This window comes from Lagopus leucura, unplaced genomic scaffold (assembly GCF_019238085.1).
Source record: "Lagopus leucura isolate 7727_CA_CO unplaced genomic scaffold, USGS_WTPT01 Super-Scaffold_100014, whole genome shotgun sequence".
NCBI classification, from domain to species: domain Eukaryota; kingdom Metazoa; phylum Chordata; class Aves; order Galliformes; family Phasianidae; genus Lagopus; species Lagopus leucura.
Genome location: NW_024962268.1, coordinates 4,682,842 through 4,703,957, shown reverse-complemented (window position 1 = coordinate 4,703,957; position 21,116 = coordinate 4,682,842). Strand labels below are relative to the sequence as shown.

Here is a 21,116-nt window from a genome sequence, read left to right as displayed (position 1 = left end):
AACTGACATACCCAAATAGAATTCTAATGAAAAGTCATGTTACGGTACTGCAAATCAAGGCCCACCTCAGGTACTGTTCCTCAACAACATTCAGTACAACAGTTCAGTGCTTTTGAAAATTCTATATCCAATTTTCATAAAAAGACCCCACTCTAATATAGCATATTTTATTTAAAAATTGTTCTGTTCAAATGTGGCTGCCACCTCCCCATTTTTATATGATATAAAGTTAAAAGCAGATAGCAGTTACTCAGTGAAGTTGTAACAAATCCACCAACTCAGCCCGAGTCCTACTTACTTACCAATGAAGTTTCTAATGAAGTCACATGCTTGGTTGATTTATTATAAATTTAATTCTCAACTGTAGTTAAATGTGTATATTCTTACTCGGCTCTCAGGATGATTTAAGGAGTTGTGGATTTTTCTATGAAAATTTCAAGAAACCTTGAAGAAAACATTCTCAAGGTTTCCTATGTCCCAAGACAATACTTGTTTTACTAGATCTTAAAATTTGTCAAATTCTGTTTTGAAAAAAAAACAAAAAAACCCACAACATTGCACCCTCAGTTGAAGCTAGCTGCAAGCAAGATAAGAAAGGGTTCTTTAAGGCAACTTCTAGCTACATTTCTAGCTGATTTGATATAGTGTATCAGATATTCAGTTTCACAAGTTGTTTTCTGTTTAATTCAACATACATGTAATATGCTCTCATAAGGATCCTACAATTTGTTTGCCAACAGTTGCCAACATTCTTTAAGTCATTAATGATTGTACCTAAATCACAGCACAGACTTCCCTATATATTCCTCTGCTCAGTACAGCAGAGGAAAGGATGTACACTGCAGTTAAATGCAGAAGAATGCAAACGTTACCTCTCCTTCTCTGTAAACCCTCAAGATCACCTGTCTTCTTAAGCTTCTTCTTGGCACTGACTAGTTGACTGCTGTCAAACAGATATGCTGCTGGGACACTGGAAGAGTGCTGGACTCCCTTCTCTTCACTCTGGCGTTTGACAAAGCTGCCGCTTTTCTCCAAGGATTTGGTGGTATCTTCCTTGGAGGGCAGAGGTGGAGGTGGAGGCAGAGGTGGTGGAGGCAAAGGGGGTGGAAGTGGTACTACACTAACAGTCTCTGTTTGTAGCTCAGTATTGGTGAGTGGAGCAGGACTAACTTGAGGCAATTCAGACGTAACACTGCTGGGAGGTAACGAAATATCCTGAAGTTGTTCCAAGCTCGTGGATTCCTGCACTTGCAAAGGCTGAACTGCATTTTCCAATTCCACCTCTTCACTTTTCTCTTGGATTTGTATGGTTGCTGGCAAAGATTGAGGCTGATCTACAGAGGGCGCTGAGCTGGCTGCACATTTTCTTCTTGCATGAGCCAGTCGTAGTCTGGTTGATTTAAGTATTACTTGGCCAGGGTACCGCTGGAGTATAAAAGTTAATTACAGTTAGGTAAGTATATATAGAAGACTTTTTTAGATACTGAATGCTTGTCATTAGAGCTCACTTTTCCAACCAGTAGAATTCAACTATTGTTTTCATTCATTTTGCTCTACACATAAAACCAAAGCAAATATATGCATACCTTTATGTACATATAATCCATTTTTCTAATTTCAATTCTTAGTTAAGCCATAAATTATACATGACTGGTCTAGGGATACACAAGTTAGAATTAGGATTTCACTAAGTACATTCTGAAGTGTTTTCTTCTGAAAATTGATAATTCCTTCTTGCTTCTCTTCTCTGAAGCTGGTTAAAGCTCTCCTCACAAAAAATCCTCTCCAGCCTAAAACACTGACTTTAGATGTGAATCACACCATTCAAAAAGTTACCTTTAATAGATATCAAACATTCTGAAAATTTCCACTGTTTTTAAATTTAGTTCTTGAATTTATTTTCTCAATATGTCTTTTCAAATTTGCTTCATCCATGGACATTTTTACACAAAAGTAAAAACTTTGAAAAGTAAAAATTCTGAAAGCAAGGTATAAAATATTTTTCAAAAATCGTGACATTGTGTCAGGTCATTATGAAGTGCTGGTTAACATAAGTAAATTTGCTTTAATTTACAGAATGCATATTATTAAAAAGCCTTGCAAAAAACAAGGATATCAAGAGCGTACTGCAGAGGAAGACAGTTTTCCAATAACTTTCTCATGTCTATTTTTATAGCCTACCAATTAATACAATCTTCATTTCAATGTATCTTAATCCCTCTCCTTGTTCTCTACCTTTTATGCAACCTTCTATTGATTACATGACACTAACATTGTAACGGAAAGGGACAGGTATTGACAGATGTTCTGAAGTCAGTGGCGGTGCAGCTTTATCAGATGGCAATGCTCCTTGCAGGAAATACCATTTGGATTATATTTCTAAGAAAGTCTGTTAAATGTCTTGCCACAATGTGTAGATGTACAACAGAAGCTTATTATGGCACTGATAACGTAACAATGAGAGAGATTTGCTACTACCAGTGCCATAATTCATGATAAATTTTCCAAAGAGTAATTCATTACACAGTAGAAGAAATTAACAAATAGTATAGAAATAGTACAGTCTGGTCTGGGGAGGAGTGAAAATTCCTTTTGACAAAAAGAAAAAAAAAAAAGCATAAAAGTTGAACAAGTCTTCTGTTACCTGTTTAAATGTGCGAAGTCTGTCCAGTGTTTTCTGTCGTTCCTGACTAACCCAGGAGCTCTTTTTTTCCTCTTCATCTTGTAGCTGATCTCGCTTCTGAGAACATACATGGAAAACATAAATGTTACATCTAAAGCTATGTTTAACCATATGTTAAACATATGTTTAATCATATGTTTTAATCATAAAAATACTGCATTTAAATAACTCTTCTAATAACTGTAATGAATTATTTAACGTTCTATTTTTCAAATAAACATATTTGAGAATTTCAAAACTTTGCTATCCCCTCAAATAACAGAGCAGATTTGCTATTTTGTAACTGTGACGAAATGCAAGGCTTGGTAAAAAGATTTCAGTGTGGAACTGGAACACTGGGACCGGAAGTTTTTGCCTTGAAAGATTAGATAAAAAGCATATTTAACAAGAATATTAAACTAAAGTTTTGGATTTTATTATCTTGAAGTGACAAATTTAATCTAGCTTGACTTCCTATAATCTTTTTTAAAAAAAGGTTTGAAGCTCTTCCTCACAGCTAAGACAGTATTATCTTTTTGTTTGGGCATCTTAGAAGAAATACACATTTGGATCCCTTTCTATTAACTAGTTAACCACTTTCAGTTATTTATTCTTTGAAACAAAACACTGCAGTCAAATTTATTCAAAATTGGTACTCAGTATCAAACGGCAAAAGTCACTCGTTGGTGTAAGTACAGAAGAAGAAGAATATGTCACAGAACAAATGGCTACAAAGAAAAACCTCATAAGCAATAATGGCGGCCTTAATTCTTAAAAGACTTACGGCATCAAATATAACAAAAAAAGCTGATAAATATTGTTAAAAGTTAAGGTGATCGCCTTCATGAACTTTTATCCTTATTCAATCAACAAAAAAGCAGAGTCAGACTACCTGCCACTTTCATTATTTAGCTAGTTGTCCTTTCCAAGAGCCAGCTCCTGTATTTTCTAATGAGATATGTATTGGTAGATGCATTGGAGAGGAGAACATGCATAGAAAATTGTTAAAACAGGAGACAGAAAAAGAAGAAAGCAATAAAAGAAAATAATTGAGTAAGGTGGAAAAGAAATTACAAGAGTACAAAGAGAAGATTATAGCAAGAAGAAAGTACAGTTCTACCACCACACGTATGTTTTAAATATCCAGAGAGTGTGTTTGTGTCTGCATAAAAACCTATTTTGCAACAATAGTGGGTATTTCTCAGTCAGGTTAGGGCTTGTCTTTATAATCTAAGTTAGCAAACCCATGAAATAAATAATAAAAAAGCCCTTAGTATTTAACAGACAAGAAAATCCACAGAATCATGGAACCTGTTGAGTTGGAAGGGGCCTTTAAAGGTCATCTAGTCCAAACCCCCTGCAATGAACAGGATCACTTACAGCTACATTATGCTGCTCAGAGCCCCATTCAGCCTGACTCTGAATGACTCCAAGGGCAGGGCTTCTACCACCTCTCTGGACAACCTGCTCCAGTGTCTCACCATCCTTACTGTTACAAGTTTCTTCTTCATACCCAATCTAAATCTCTCCTCTTTTAATTTAAAACTATTTCCACTTGACCTATCACAAAATGCACCACTGAAGAATCTGTCTCCTTTTTTAAAGCCAATAGCTTTAGATGCCAAAAGTCCACTATCAGGTCTCCTTGGAGTCTTCTCTTCTCCAGGCTGATCAGCCCCAGGTCTCCCAGCTCATACTCGCAGGGGACGTGTTCCATCCCTTGAACTGTTTTTTCTTCTGGACACACAACAGACTCATGCTTCTCCTGTAATGAGGACTTTCCACCTGGACTTGGTAGTCAGGCGAGATCTCTCTAGTGCAAAGTAGAAGAGCACGACCACCTCCCTCAACCTGCTGACCATGCCATCAAGCCTTTTGTATTTAAGAGTGATAAATGGACTGTAATCAAGATAGGAGAATTATTTGCTTTATTTTAAGAAATAAAATAAAATACGTATTCTTCCAAGCTCCTGAAAGAGTATTCTGGTAAGCGTAGCCTTTTCATAATATAAATTATGCAGCTGACTTCCTGGATAAATGTATCAGTGTTAAAAATGTAGAAGGATAACTGAGAATCATTTTTAATAATCTAACTGAAGTCTGAATTAAAAGGCTTTAGACTTCAACACATCTTTGTCAGTGATCTTTATTAAATACAGATATTACAACAGCATTAAAGACCTTGCCTATAGTTCGAATAGTCTTTAAAAAAGTCTGTTATGTACAACACAACAGTTGGACTAAGTAGCCTGTTCTGTGTTACAAGAATACACAGAGAAATGTGGAGCAAGATTCAGAAATACGTCAGAAATTCCGCATGCAGTCTAACTCTAGCAGTAATCATTTAGACTGTGAATCAAGTTTTAATGGTTCTTTTATTTGATTGGATTCAGTGTCATCCTAACAGAGCTATATGTTCTTCCTCACCAGCATAATATGAAATAGACATCTGATTTGATATTCTACTAATGAATGTATAACGAGCAATGCAAATTATCATCTAAATGCCTGCTGAATAGCAGAAAGCTCAAACTTACTAGCTGAACAGTGTGGTGCATTTTGTACTCCTCTTCACTCTGGTGATGCTGCTGGATCTTTTCATTATGCTTTGCAATACAAATCTCCTGTAGAGACACAAGATGATGTCTATAAAATGTGAATTTCAAATATCAGTGTTCAGTTTATACTGTAATATTTAGCAAACAGCACTAAGAATTGAAAAAATAGAAATTACAACCAAATTAAAAAAGTTGATTTATCTTACAGTCAAACCTTAAAATGTAAACAAAATCAAAAGAAACAAAGCCAAGCCCATTATTTTAAGCTTTCAAAAGAATACACAACTGCTGCTTGAAAAGTCTCTTCTACAGAATGAGTGCATAAGTGGCAAGAAATGCTGATCAGTTAAATACTTCACAAAACTTTTGTGCAATGCCATGATTTGTGTAAATGGGTAATAACTAACTCTTGAATAAATCACGTATTTCTGTTTCTGGAATGAGGCAGCTTCCCATTTACAAGTGTGAGTTCATCTTTACATAAACAATTTGCAACCACAAACATTAATAACATTGGTAAATTTTACATACATACAAACAGGTTCATTTATTACACCAAGTTAGTATCTATAATACATGGTTTAAAAGCAAGCATTGACACAGTATCACTGAATCACAGAGGCTGGGTGGGGCCTGTGGAGTTCAGTTAGTCTAATCCCCCCGCTAAACTAAGTTTGCTAGAGCAAGTTACACAGGAAAGTGACCAGGGGTTTGAATACCTTCGGAGAATGAGACAGACCAATATAGGACATCAGGTAGTTGAGGTATCTAAAGCTGCCTGACTAAGGGGAGCCCAATGACAAGGCCTTCTTCTTACAAATGGCATTGCACTCAGGCTCTCATCCTGATGGGGGATTTCAACCACCCAGGTGTCTGCTGGGGAAACAGGACGATGGACTGCAGGCATTCCAGGAGACTCCTGAAGTGCGTGAAGGAAACTTCCTGACCCACGTGTTGGACAGACCAACCAGCAGTGAATGGACCAGGTGCTCATCAATGGAGATGAGCTCATTGAAGAGGTTAGGGCAGCAGGCACTTGGGCTGTAGTGAACATGGCCTGCCTGGTCAAGTTCACAATCTCAAGGATTATAGGCCTGGCAAAGAGCAGAGTCAGGACCTTGAACTTCAGAAGAGAAAAATCCTGAATGTTTAACAAATTGTTCAGTGTCAGTAAGATCTGGAAACTGTTGTTAGTGACACAGGAACAGAACAGAGCAGGCAGTTCTCTTAGGAAAACTTTCTGAGACCACAAGAGTTCTCTGTCTCCCAGCACAAGCAGTCAGGCAGAGGAGGTAGGAAATAGACATGGCTGAGCAAGAAACTGAGGGATAAGAAGGACATGTACAGGAAGCAGAAATGGGTGGTTTGGGAGGAATACAAGGATGCTGTTCAGACGTGCAGAGATGGGATTAGAAAAGCCAAGCACAGCTAGAACTAAACTTACAAAGGAGGATTTGGGGATCCTGGAAGATGAGAAGTTGGAATTATGCCAGCAGTGTGCTCTTGCAGCCCAGACAGGTCAACGGTATCCAGGACTGCACCAAAAAAGAGATGGCCAGCCAGGAGTGGGAGAAGACTGTCCCTCTCTATACTGCCCTCATGAGACCCCACCTGCAGTGCTGCGTCCAGGCTTAGAGCCCCCAGCATAAAGCAGATGTGAAGCCCTTGGAGCAGGTCCAGAGGAGGCCACTAAGATGATCAGAGCGGTGCAGCACCTCTCCTACAAGAAAGGCTGAGGGCGCTGACCTTTTTCAGCTTGGACAAAAGGTCTCCCAAGAGGCTTCATTGAGGCCATCCACTTACTGGAGGGGGAACTAAGACAAAAAGGAGATAGACTTTTCACACAGTCTCCTTTTTACAAGGGGAATGGTTTTAAACTGAAAGAGGTGGAAATTCTTTACTCAGGGGCTGGTGAAGTACTGGCACAGGCTGCCCAGAGAAGCTGTGAATGCCCAATCATCCCTGGAGGAGTTCAAGCCCAGGTGCAGTATGAACCCAGGCAGCCTGATCTCACAGAATCACAGAATTGTAGGGGTTGGAAGGGACCTCCAGAGATCATCAAGTCCAAGCCCCTGCCAAAGCAGGTTCCCTACAGCAGGTCGCACAGGTAGGCATCCAGGCAGGTCTTGAACATCTCCAGAGAAGGAGACTCCACCACCTCCCTGGGCAGCCTGTTCCAGTGCTCCGTCACCTCACTGTAAAGAAGTTCTTGCGCACATTTGTGCAGAACTTCCTATGCTGCAGTTTCCAGCCGTTTCCCCTTGTCCTGTCTCCACTCACCACTGAAAAGAGTCCGGCCTCGCCATTCTGCCCCCCACACCTCAGATATTTATAGACCTGGATCAGGTCCCCCCTCAGTCTTCTTTTCTCAAGGCTGAACAGACCCAGTTCACTCAGCCTTTCCTCATAGGGGAGATGCTCCAGGCCCTTCACCATCTTTGTGGCCCTCCGCTGGACTCTTTCCAAGAGATCCCTGCCTTTTTTGTACTGGGGAGCCCAGAACTGGACGCAGTGCTCCAGGTGAGACCTCACCAGATCTGGTGGCTTGCAACCCTGTGAATGGCACTGTGGTTCAAACTAGATAATCTTTGAGGTCCCTTCTATCCTATGGCTTTCTATAATTCTGTGAAGATGATCACATTGTATTTCTTGGGGTTTTCTGCATGTTGGCAAGAATATTGAAAAATGATACAGTATTGAAAATTGAAAAAAGAACAGTACTTCAGTATGTAAATTACAGGAACATATTCTCGTAACTGAGGCCTCACTTTCCCGAAATTTTTTGTTTAGCATCAATATTTCGATCTTTCTGAATAAGAGCAATAGTGAAACATATTTTAACCATGTAAAGAAAGAGGAAAAGGTGGACAAAAACATCCTTGGTGCTGATTTCATATTAATAAAGAAATGACCTACTTTAATATAATTAGTTCTGCATGACTTGAAATAATACCAAGAAAAACCCCACAACAACTAGGAGGGGCCGAAAACATGTCACAGCACAGTAGTAGAACTCTGAATCATCTTAATTACCAAAATGTTCTTAACAAAGAAAGGCTGCAATTTCATAAGTGTGAGGTTCTACATGGAGAAGATTAACCTTCCACAAGCAAAGGATGATGGAAAAAACAAAAGTGAGGTGGAAATATAAAAGAAAATGAACTGTATGATTATGGTGGATGACAAGTTGAACATAAATCAATAACCTCATACCCTTTTATAAAAGAAAAGATTATTCCAGCTATAAAGATTGTATGATTCTTAATTAGGAATACAGCCTGGCACATATGTGACATAATCCTTCATACTCTGGACTATTTAAAACTTTAGTGGGGGCATTATGATCAGCTAGAGAGCCATGCTTCATGAAAGATGCTAACCAACCATGCAAACTTCCGAAAGAATCTAGAGTACTGTTTTTTTTAATCATCTGACCAATTTCTGCAGTTCTGTTCAAAAGACAGAAAAAGAGAACTGAATAACCATTTAACTTTTATCAATGGATAAGTTAATACATTCAAAACTAGTAATTTGTAATACAGTGAAAAGAAATCTGTATTAGTGTTGTACTTAGCTAGTTCCAGTGAATTTTACTTTCATACTGAACGTCACAGTTAAAAAATTATCTTCTCATTTAGAAAACTCAGTATGTGCAGAAAGCATATTTTAAGATTTCTATGTGGTTATGCCATTCGAACATAATAGTTATGATATTATGAAAACATACCAATAAACTTACATTAACCGTTACTGCATACATCTGCTTAGGCATGGGCTGTGCTTTAACCTCACTGCTTGTGGAACAATAAAAATCTCCTATTATATGGACATAGCAGAATGTGAAGATTGGTAGGTGAAAGTGTGCACTATAAGAATGGTCCAAATAACTGCAATCGGTTCCTTCTCTTAGCTGCTCAGGATAAGAAGCACTTTTACTGGATGTCAAATAATTCTATTCATTTCTCTGTTTTCCAAATAATTTTTCTAGACACCTTCTAGATTATCTTTATTACCATAACACTGCTAGAAATCTAGCTCTATAATAAAACAGACATTTGTTTCATACTGTAACTTAATTAATACTACTGTGCAGCCAGCAGGGGGTAGACTGAGATAACAATAGACAGAGATCTTCCATGAACGATTCATAACACGCTTTAAAGAAACAAGAAAAATACTGAGTGCTTTTTCTTGTATAACTGTCACCAAGACAAAGGAACTTCAGGAGATGACTGCTTAATAAACGCAAATAGATTTTGTGTAAGGAAATGAGTACAGAGCTTATCTTCACATATCAGAACAGTGAAATTGCACTGAGCTCACTGAAACAAAAAATTTTAAAAATTCTGGCTCAATATTCAGAAGTACAACTGAATAAGGTCTCTGACAGATCTCTAGGAGAAGTTTCTAAGTAAAGATGTCTTAAAAATATTTGACAGTCAAAAAAAAAAATCAACTGCATAAATAAAGAAAATTTCTGAAAAAAAAAAAATGACTACAATCAAAGAAATTTTTATTTACATGTTATTCTATACATAGTAATTGATTATCTGTTGCTATATTATCTCATTAACAGACAAGACCGGAACAACTTCCCCTGAAAAATAAAATCTGATGTCAGAGAATGATTTTCTGTGCTTCCTTAATCACTCATCACCATATATTGTTAATCATATAAAACACAAAATATAAAGATCCTAATTTAAAATGGGATCTCAGCTAGGACTTCCGTATATTTTGAGAATATACAAGAAGATGTGGAAACACTAAGAAGTATTACTTGTTAAACCCCAATTACTTAATACTTTTAACAAGTATTACATTGTTCTAAAAAAACTTTTATCTATTCATTAAATTATCTCATTATTAATGCATATTGATCTAAGTGTCAACTGTTAGGGAACAATGAACAAGTCATACTGGAAAAATGAATGAATATATTTATCTATATTTGACATAGCACATTAAAATCTTTGCTGCATGAAAAACACTTTCAACACAATATTTCAACCACGAAACATTAAAAAATGAAACTGAGCCGATTAATTCATAATAGCAAACCTAGTTTTATAAATTAAGAATGTATACTGGATTACATGTGTAGCTGCTTTCCCTTAAAAGGACAGAAGTAAGAGAAAAATAACTCATGAATCAGAAAACATCCCTGAAGATTTTCTTCTGCAAAATATAAATCAAGACATAAATCTGCTCTCTGTAAAATCATTCTAGAATCTCCACATGCAAGTGATTTGATAAGTGAATAGAAATTATTTTATTTGCTCTCTTCCCTGTCATTAAAAGGTTCTTTAAAGCCAAATTGAATTACCTTAAAATATCAATTTTATTATATATACTTGTTTGTCTAATTATATTTTAAAACAACTTTTAACATATAGTAAATAACAACTTTTAACATATAGTAAATATAATCCACAGAATTTCAGAGATGTGGAAGTTTAATTTAATATAATACAATCTTTCGAAATATAATTTTGAAGTTCTATTAAGTTTGCTAATAATGACAGAAATTTGCCATTTATTAGTACCTTTTTATTTCTGAGGTAGGCTTTCTTGGCTGAAATACGTCCACGCCTGGCTTCCAGCTGGCGGATTTTTTGCTGCAACTTCTGCAGCTCCTCTTTTTGTAAGTGTACAGATGATGCCGGATCTTCTTTTTCAAGCATTGCTTCCATACTTTCGTAAGTGTCATAATATACCACTTCATCTCTCTTCTCTATTTTAAAAACGTCAGCAATAAAAAAAGTACAATCAACAGTGTGTTTTTGGTCAACAGTTTGCTTTGTTACAAGACAATGCCATCCTGTGTTGCAAGATTTAATGCATAAGAATACTACAGTCATTTCAGAAGATGATAAAAAAAAAAATGCAGAAGGTTAGATGGTTGTCATTCAGGTAAGCTCAAACATTAAAGAACAAATGTTACTGAAAATGTGGCACTTCTGACTGTAAACAAACTTGATCACAGTGCCCATGAATGCCTTTGGATCACTTAATACAAGGGACCTACACCATACAATAATATCCCCTGGTCTACACTACAAAGTTCAGAACGTATAGATTCTTACTGAAATCTTTAAGCATGAGATTCTTCTGCCACAACCCACAAGGGAAGTTAGACAATACATTGCCAAAAAACCTCTCAGGATGTTTCTAGCCTTCCAGTCACTGTGCATAGTGGCAGCAGTGGGAAGCCTGTGCAATTCTATGATTCTATGATTCCTCCTTCATCAGCTACATCTTAGGAAGATCACGGATTCCACCTACTTCTGCCCTTAGATAATATGGGAAAGAGGACAGGGTCTTCTTCAGAACACCATCAATTTCAAAAGTGGTTGTTAGTTCAATCATTTGTGCATAAGGTCTCTGCTGCAACCAAAATTTTTATTACATAATGTTGATATTGAGTCAGCAGGATATGGATACTATCAGAAAAAACAACAATAAATATCAGACCTATTCAAGTCTTTAGTGTAGTGCACAGTTTATACAGAATTTCATCCAGACAAAGTTGCTAAATCATTAGAACCCACTTTGAAATAGTGAGTAATAACAAGAACTATGGCTAAAACCTATTGTGTTTCCATACACACTTATAAAATGGAAGAATTCACTTGCTTTAAAATGAGATTTCATTAAGAGTTAAGGATAGCTATTTACAAATGAAACCCTAACAGATGAGCTGCAAAACTGTCAAATGTACAAGACAGAAAACACAGAATCACAGAATATCCTGAATTGGAAAGGACCCACAAGAATCCAAATATAGCTTCACACAGAGACAACCCAAAATTTAAACCCTGTGCCTGAGAGAACTGTCCAAATGCCTCTTGAACTCTGGCAGCTTGGGGCTGCTGGGGAACCTATCCCAGAGGCTCTGGTAAAGAACCTTTTTCCTAATATCCATCCTGAAACTCTTTTGATGTCAATTCCCACTGAGGTCAACATGTTACATATTGTTTTACTGTTTGGAAAGAAGAAAAAAAGCAACACCCATCAAAAATCCCAAAACATTTCTGTAAAAAACATTAGAACTTCCAAAAATGTTATAACATCTGTTCAGGACTTAAACATTTTAATGACACAAATACTTAAAATAAAAGAATTTTTCACCTTCAGATACAATCCATGTGATTTCCAACTGTTAACACCCTCTCATCCAAAACAGTAACCAGCTAACTCATTCTCTGGAGATGCCAATGCATTCACCACAAATCCATCTCATAAAGATATATAGCTAGTTTGTACAGATAGGATAAGAATCTTTCTAAAATTCTAACATAATAAATTTGCATTTTTTGAATGCTAGTATTTGATTAATGAAGGTAAAAGACTACTACTGCCATTTAAAGTAAGATGATATATTATTTAATAGTTTCCAAACCCAGTGTTGGATTTGCAAAAGAAAATATTTATTAAAGAGTATTCCATAAATTTAAAAGAACAAAGGAAGCCAGAACAGTCAACTATTCAGTTGTTAGCAGAGTAAGGGACAGTTTGTATTTTTAGTTGGTTTGTGGCTTTGTTTTTACTATGGATCAAGTCGAGAGGCTAAATTTTGGGGGGTTTTTTGAGATCTCTAGACATAACATTTGTTAAAACTTGTAATGACCAATTATGTTTTAGAGGAGACTTAATCTCTGAAGGCCCTTTGGTTCTACTATCACTAAATGAAAGGATTTTGATGCAAACTTCTGATACAAATTTCTTCTCAATCTCCCATTCAAGTGTTTTCTTTCAATAAAATTAATCAGTGCTCATTACTCAAGTACAAACCACAACACGTGTACAGCAACAAGAAGCTTTCCACGAAGTCACTTAAGTCACAGCCATTTAAGTCACTTAAAGAATTTTCAATCCCTAGCTCCTACACATGCAGTTAACTTTGTTGCCATCACAAACCTGAAGGTAGGACATTCACAACAGTGAGAGGAATCTGTAGTACTCCATGTTTTTGCTTTCTCCAGAGGCAACTCAAAAGATTTAAATCTCTGCTCTTTCAAATGACTTTTCTAATCTAAAAAAAAAAAAAAAAGCCCTATACTCTGAACAATAAAACAGAGCTTATGTGAAGAAAAATATTAAGCATGAAAAGGTCCAAAGACACAACTAGATTCAAAAATGCTGTACAGTTTTCTTGTACCATTTCTGTAGTTTCTAAGTACACAATGCCGTTTGGAAATAAGAGGCTTACACCACTGCTCTACACCAGTGAGACTGTGATAAAAGCTGCTTCAAGATTTTCTGAAGAATTCTGTTTTACAGGAGTCACTTCGCAGGTTTTTATCCCATAAGACCAGCAGTGCAAACATTTCTTCCTGCCTGAATTTAGTTTTTCTAAACTTTACACAGAACCTTATTTGCTCATTTTCAAACACAGATAACGAAAATCATACGAAAACTCCTGCATCTGTACTGCCTATGAACAAGTGTAAATTTAAGTCAGAATATCCAGCTTGTCACATAGTAGAGAAACTGTTCTCATTTCATTCCCGCAGACTTTACTAGACCATTAAGAATAGAATTATCTCTTTTTCAGATCATGTATTAAGTTAAAATGCATGAAGTACCTGATATCAGTCTTCTGATGCTTTCAAGTTGTGCTGTCAGCAGCAGCTCTTCATATTTCAAGATCTCAAACTGCACTTCATATAACTGAAGCTGCAGATCGTAATAATCAGCTTCTAACTGATCCAAGTGGGCTATGGCTTCTGTACCACCCTTCAGACTTTGCATCTAAATGGAAAGAGGGAACAGAAAAAAAGAATAAACATACACTTCCAGGACAAAGAAACTTAATACTACGGATTTTATCATTACATCTAGATACAGCCTGGTATGTTAAATACAGCATGTTAAAATTGAATGCATCAAGAGGCTGGTTTTGATAAGCCACACACTATCAGGCACCTACAATACTTGACATTTTTTTCAGTATGGTACATTACTCCTGATGGCTAAAGTGCAAAATCATACAGTAAGCAGCGTGAAATAACCCTATCACTCTTCTACCTGATTCTCACAAGAGATACAATGACCTTATCTTTAATCCAAAAAATGTAACAGCATCTAGAGAACTACCTCAAAATTACTGTAGTTGAAGTAGGGAAAAAAGTGAGAGGTGGCAGAATCAGGGAAAATGACATGTATGGATTTCTGATAAAGACAACTTTACTGAGAAGGTTATTTCAAAATTAAAAAAAAAAAAAAAAAAAAAAAAGGCTGAAGAGGTGGTTTTTTTTAATTATATTTCCTATCCCAACATTACAACATAAACATTCTTGAATACAGGCTTAACAAAGTAGAATATCTGCAGAGCCAAAGCCTTTTACATTATTTTTTTTTCCAAAATATTTATTAAAAAAAACTTCAAATTTTTATTAGTACTGCAGCTTGGAAGAATCATAGAATCATAAAATCATGGAATCACAAGGCTGGAAATGACCTATAAGATCATCTAGTCCAACTGTCTCTTCATCACCATTGCCACCACAAGCACTAAACCATATCACACAGCACGTCATCCAGGCGCCTCTTGAACACTGCCAGGGACGGCAACTCCACCACCTCCCTGGGCAGCCGTTCCAGTGCCTGACCACTCTCTGAGAGAAAAATTTGTTCTTCCTTGTGTCTAATCTAAACCTCCTCTGGTACAACTTGTGGCCATTTCCCCTTGTTCTGCTCATCGCCTGGGAGAAGAGGCCAGACCCTTTTGCACCACAACCTCCCTTCAGGAAGTTGTAGAGTGCAATGAGGTCTCCCCTGAGCCTCCTCTTCTCCAGACTGAACAATCCCAGCTCCCTCAGCCGCTCCTCACAAGATTTGTGCTCCAGACCCCTCACCAGTTTTGTTTCCAGTTTCTCTGGACACGTTCCAGGGCCTCAATGTCTTTCCTGTAGTGAGGGGCTCAAAAGTGAATACAGTACTCAAGCTGAGCACAGGGGGATGATCACCACCCTGCTCCTGCTGGCCACACCATTTCTAATGCAGGCCAGGATGCCACTGGCCCTCTTGGCCACCAAGAAGAAGGGAAAAGCATCCAAAAAATTTAAGAAGATACGCAGGTATATCCCCTCAGAACATACGGAATCTTGTAGCAGCCTTGTTTCTGGAGCCTTTCAAAGGACAAAAAAGAAGTTTTTGTATTTTTTTCAGTAATTAATTGTGGCTTCAGTCTGAAAAAGTGACACCAGAAACATCAAAAATGAACTTAGATCATTCTCTTGACTTCAGGCAAGCATGCATTCAGCAGAACAATATTTAAATATTGTTGGTTATTTAAATAGTTAGCCAGCAGAAGTGCTAAGGTCAGAAACAAACTTTCTACCTTCTCAAAAATTAATCCCTTGCAGTTTCTCCCATGCAGGAGAGGATGAAAGTAAATCTAACCCTTACTGAAGACTTGTGATCTATCTTTCTTACTGTTCTAACGGAAGGGGATCCAGTTACCATAGGACAGCAACTTCAACACTAAAGAGACATCTACCTAGAAAAAATAAAGGATCTATCCAACCAACCATACATTTTAGAGAAGATAAATGCTACCAGGTTTTTACACTTTGGTGGTCTCTTGAGGGATCAAGGCTGTCAATAACAGACAATAACACAGAAGAGTTTTCTAGGTTTAATCTATCATATATATTTAGACATAATTACACTAGATCAGAAACACCTCTGTACTAAATCAAACCAAAAAAGTATCTTATTGTTTCAGACAAAGGTTGTAAAAGCAAATATCCAGGAAGATGAAATGTAGCAGACAGTGCAGCAACACTTCCCTAAAACAGTTCAGCAGTCTCTCAGAGCTTACAGCTCCAGACTTCTTAAGCTGCCTTTTCTGTTGAATACACTCCCGATTTTACTACGTGACTTTGTTCTATCCCCCTCTTTAATAGCGTGTAAGCTCTTAGCACTTGAATCATTATCCACTGACAGAGATTTCACAGCTTAATTAAACAGTGAGGAAACAACTCCCTAAATTATACTTTATTTTGCCTGAGATTAACAGATGGAAAAACTGTGAATCAACTCTTAGAATTTCTGTTCTTAAAATTTCTTTTACTAAATTATTTACTAAATGCATTTTTTTCCCCAGTTATCAGCCAGAAAGGATGAATAAGTCTTTAAGCGATTATCACAAATCTTACCATCAATAATGCATAGTTCCTATGTTTTAGTCCAGTGACACCACTGTGTCATGCTAAGGTGGTCTACTATTCTACATCCATCTCTCTGCATCCAATTATTTTGTTTACCGTTCTGGTAATAAAGATTGCAAGCTTTCAGGGCAAAACGACCATTTCTTCTGAATGTCCCAGCTCTTAATAGGAGCTAGCTTACAAGAGACGCTCCTAGGTTTTGGCATGTTAAAAGGATTCTCTGTAATACGTTTTTATTTTTCAGCAAATTAACGCAATGTCATTCAACTTCTACCACAGAACACAAACTTCTACTACTTCTAAGAAGTCGTGCTTTGTCAGTGAACTGTGAAATTCACCCAAACTTTTCTTCAAAAAAAAAAAAAGTCCACAAATTTTAAGCCTGCAAACATTGCAGACTGCACAGACACTAAGTATAAGTATCAGCTAATGAAGTTAAAGCAGCTCAAAGTTTCTTTCAGCTGTACAAGAATCTGCAACACAAAGGCCCAAGCGACAACAAAATCTTAGCCTTGCAAGCATGCATTAGAGACACTGCCACCTACTTGATCTATTTAAGGCCTTTGACATCACTATATTCAGTTTTCACATGAAACAGAAATGTAAAATGAATATCGTTGTATGGTTCTCAGATATCTAAGCTATGTAAAAGTGCATAATAAAAAAAAAAAACTGAACCTTTCATTACAGTCATTTGTGAGTGTCTAACCAATGTCAATACCGTGGAGAAATACCAGGAACTTCAAAGTGAGAATCTGTTTACAGGAAATAAATATTTTGCAGCTGGACAAAGAACTAGAATTGAGGAGATTTTAGTTCAATTTCCTGATATGCCTCAACTGCTTGCATTCATTATAACAAATAACTCAATCTGTGTGGCCCTAATTGAAGTAACAGAGTTTCTTTGTTGTCTCATTCATACTAAATGAAGATCTTAATCAGGAACTTAGTTTTCCTAACATTTCTATGGCAGAATGTAGACTCAAACACAGATAGCGTAATGAGGACATAATAGATTAAAACACAAAGACTCTGATAAGAACTCTTAACACACTTTCTAAGATAACAAAATCTAAAAACATAACAATTTAAAAAATAGTCAAAGAAGAAATAGAGAAGTAATGATAATTAAATCTACCTTTCTACCATAACAGAATGCTTGCAGACAAATTAAAAAATAATTGTGGTGTCTTTAGCAAATTGCTATCCATTGCTAACACATATATTGCTGCTAACAAAAAAAAAATGCTTTCTAGAAAGACTTTTTCAGGTTTTCTTGAATAAAATCCTTAAATGATATTTTTATTTTTGAATGCCTGATGCATTCAACACAGGCAAAAGCAAAATAACAGTCATGAAATTCAATACATGCTTACATATTCGAAGTCATCGGAAGTAAATGTATCTTTAATTTAGGCTCACTGCACAAGAAAAAAAAAGAACTTCTACAATTACAAACTACAAAAAAATTACAGAACTCAACCTGTAATTTATTGGAATATATTTTTATGAAAACATAACTAACCACTTACTATGGTGTTTAAAATGAGTGTTTACAACTGTACTGTAACACTTCTAAGGAAAGAAAAAAGGAAATAAAAAAATACAAAACTAGTTACTGATTCCTACATGCCCAGGAAGAGACTTGTTGGTTTTTAAGTGTTTAGCCACACATCTCCATTTGCCCAAACTATTTCACATACTTACAGAATTACAAAGGATTCTCCCTGTGATTTAATGTTTCTGTTTACTGTCATGAGGACACGTCTTGGGAACCAGTCCACAAAAACAGACTCTGGTCTGCCTCAAAGGAAAGTTTTCATCATTCTTCTCAAACAAAATTAAGAATAACAGATGGAATTTACAGAGGTACTGAACAGGAAAATTAAAAGATCTAACTGTTATTTGGGTAGAGTTCTACTTTTGATAAAAGTACTGATAGCAGTAATGCAAACAGTTTCAGCTGTTAAGTAAACCAGTAACAACTGGCCTAATTTAAACTCAATTCAGACTTCTAAAACACTGTTCAAATCCCAAGTATCTACATGTGCAAAGTTAAAGCCCATATGTAGCTCCTTCCACTGTATCTCGTCACTCTATACTTTCAGTTACCCAACTTCTGTATGTACAGCTTCACTAACTTATGAGAAGCTAAATTAAAATATTGAAGTCAGAACTTTATTAAAACTTAGAAGACACTACCTAAATCAAAGATATCATCACTGACATGGACTTCAAGGAGTTTTTGATGTGTAATTAGAGTAGTAATGAAACAGTCTGTGCACAAAAAAAACAAAAACTATTTCTGATCTACTATTTTTTGAGACTTTGTCAAAGAGAGGAAGAAATTAAAATGAAGTATTAAAAAGACAACTTTGTTCCTGAATTTCAACTGCTCACAACAGCTGTTTTACATTATTTTATCCACAAAATGACATACATGAAAATTCAAAAGGATCAAATAGCAGGACACCAGATATTCTTCCCTAAAATGACAATTCCAACTAAACTACTTTATAATTAATATAATCTTTTAATGAGAAGTTTCACATGACTTTTGCTAGCTTGTTATACTTCAAAAATACATGTTTTGTCCAAACAAATGATTGAGTCTCCTACATTGTACGTACCTGGTACTGCTGGTAGGCAGATCACCTAACAGCTGTAGCCACCAGGCTTGAGGGCTGAAAAAACGTGCCTCACCAACTTGAGTAAAGAATTTTTACCTAACATCTAACCTACATCTCTCCTCTTTCAGTTTAAAGCCATCCCCTTGTAAAAAGGAGACTGTGTATAAAGTCTATATCATTTTGTTTCTTAATTCCCCTCAAGTAAGCAGATGACCTCAATGAAGTCCCTTGGGAGACCTTTTGTCCAAGCTGAAAAAGGTCAGCGCCCTCAGCCTTTCTTGTAGGAGAGGTGCTGCACCGCTCTGATCATCTTAGTGGCCTGCTCTGGATCTGCTCCAAGGGCTTCACATCTGCTTTATGCTGGGGGCTCTAAGCCTGGACGCAGCACTGCAGGTGGGGTCTCACAAGGGCAGTGTAGAGAGGGGCAGTCTTCTCCCACTCCTGGCTGGCCACTCCGCTTTTGATGCAGCCCCAGATACTGTGGGCCTTCTGTGCTGCAAGTGCAGTGCTGGCTCATGTCCGCCTTTCATTCACCAGGACCACCATGTCCTTCTCCCAGTTTGTACACTTATCCGGGATTACCCTGACCCAAGTGCAACACCTTGCACTTGCCCTTGCTGAACCTCATTAGGTTCTCATAGGCCCATTTTTTAAGCTTGTCCAGGTCAGTTTGGATAGCACCCCTTACTTCTATTGCATCAACTGCACCGCTTAGCTTGGTGTCACCAGCAAATTTGCTGAGGGTGTACTCAATCTTGCTGTCTACACTGTTGATAAAAATGCTGAACAGCACCAGTCCCAAGACAAACCCCTAGGGAACACCACTCATCACCAACCTCCATCTGAACCCATAGCCTCTGACCACAACTCCCTAGCTATAACCATCCAAATAGTTCTTTCACCAAACAGGCTAATCTTCAAATCCATCTCTCTCCAATTTAGATGTAAGGATGTGGTGCATGACCACGCCAAATATTCCCAGAAACCATGCATCTTTTTGGCAATTCCATGGCTACGTTCTATTAAATGAGCTTGCTAATTTGGAATTTACTTGTACTTTGCAATTTCATTCTGCTTCTGTTACATCTAGCTAGGATTACCCCAGCTCTTCTACAGTGCCATTTCAATCATTTTCGTAACAAAAATGTCCCAGCATACCATTTATGAATTCCACCTTTATTTTGACACACAAAAAAACCACAAAGATCCTCACTGTACTACAGCAACAAATGTACTGCGTGCTAATCCAACACATATCCCTTTCAACACAGTTGTTGCTGTCTGCAGCTTACACAGGCCTTACCAAGATCTGTGGGCTTTTTTGTCTGCTCAACTCTATCTTCTTGTACTAACAGTTTTTCACCAGGCTATTTGGAAAACCATGTCTTAACACTAAAATCAGAAGACCCTCTTCCTGCATAGATAATTATTTATTATTCTGAAGTACGGTATTATTCTGAAGTACGATGCACAGAGAAAATAGTTTTATTAAATGCAAAGGTAAGAAAGAAAAATTATTGGCATATCATGTTAGTTTGGAAAATGTAGTAACTTTCTGTATATCTAAGTGTAAAAAAAAAAAAGTGTTTCATTTGCATACTAAATGAAAACTATGATAAGACTGCAACCCTTCTACCACACAGGATTCGAAGGCACATTTGTCACATCCAATTTTGCACAAAATCACTAAGGCCAGAAAGAATCTTTAAGATTATCTAGTCTAATCATTGACCCATCATCACCATGCCTACTAACCCATGTCCCTCAGTGCCACATTTACTCTTTGTTTGAAAATCTCCAGAGACAGTGACTCCAGAACCTCCCCCTGGGCAGCCTGTTCCAATTCATTGCCACTGTTTCTGAGAAGAATTTTTTCCTAATACCCAACCTCTGCATACTTAGAGCTATCCTATTCTCAAAGCAATAAAAAAGGCATTTCAGAACAGAAGATGGTCTTGATATCATCCCAATCACCTTATTTTAATCTTCAACCTTATTACACAAAATCCCAAAGCACCACAATGATGCACACCTGTCAGATGCTTCTTGTTCCTCTTTTTCAAAAAGCCCCCCAACCTTTCACTTCAGA

General features: G+C 37.0%; 1 protein-coding gene across 1 annotated transcript in view; it reads right to left on the bottom strand.

Annotated features, from left to right (window-relative positions):
- Positions 1 to 21,116, bottom strand: part of JMY (junction mediating and regulatory protein, p53 cofactor) — a 65,948-nt gene that overhangs the window by 10,405 nt on the left and 34,427 nt on the right. Inside the window, exons 5-9 of the mRNA XM_042875260.1 lie at positions 13,809 to 13,974; positions 10,767 to 10,954; positions 5,200 to 5,286; positions 2,645 to 2,740; positions 873 to 1,425 (exon numbers count right to left, since the gene is read on the bottom strand). Of these exons, the coding sequence (XP_042731194.1) occupies positions 873 to 1,425; positions 2,645 to 2,740; positions 5,200 to 5,286; positions 10,767 to 10,954; positions 13,809 to 13,974 (1,090 nt within the window). The remainder of the gene's footprint in view (positions 1 to 872; positions 1,426 to 2,644; positions 2,741 to 5,199; positions 5,287 to 10,766; positions 10,955 to 13,808; positions 13,975 to 21,116) is intronic.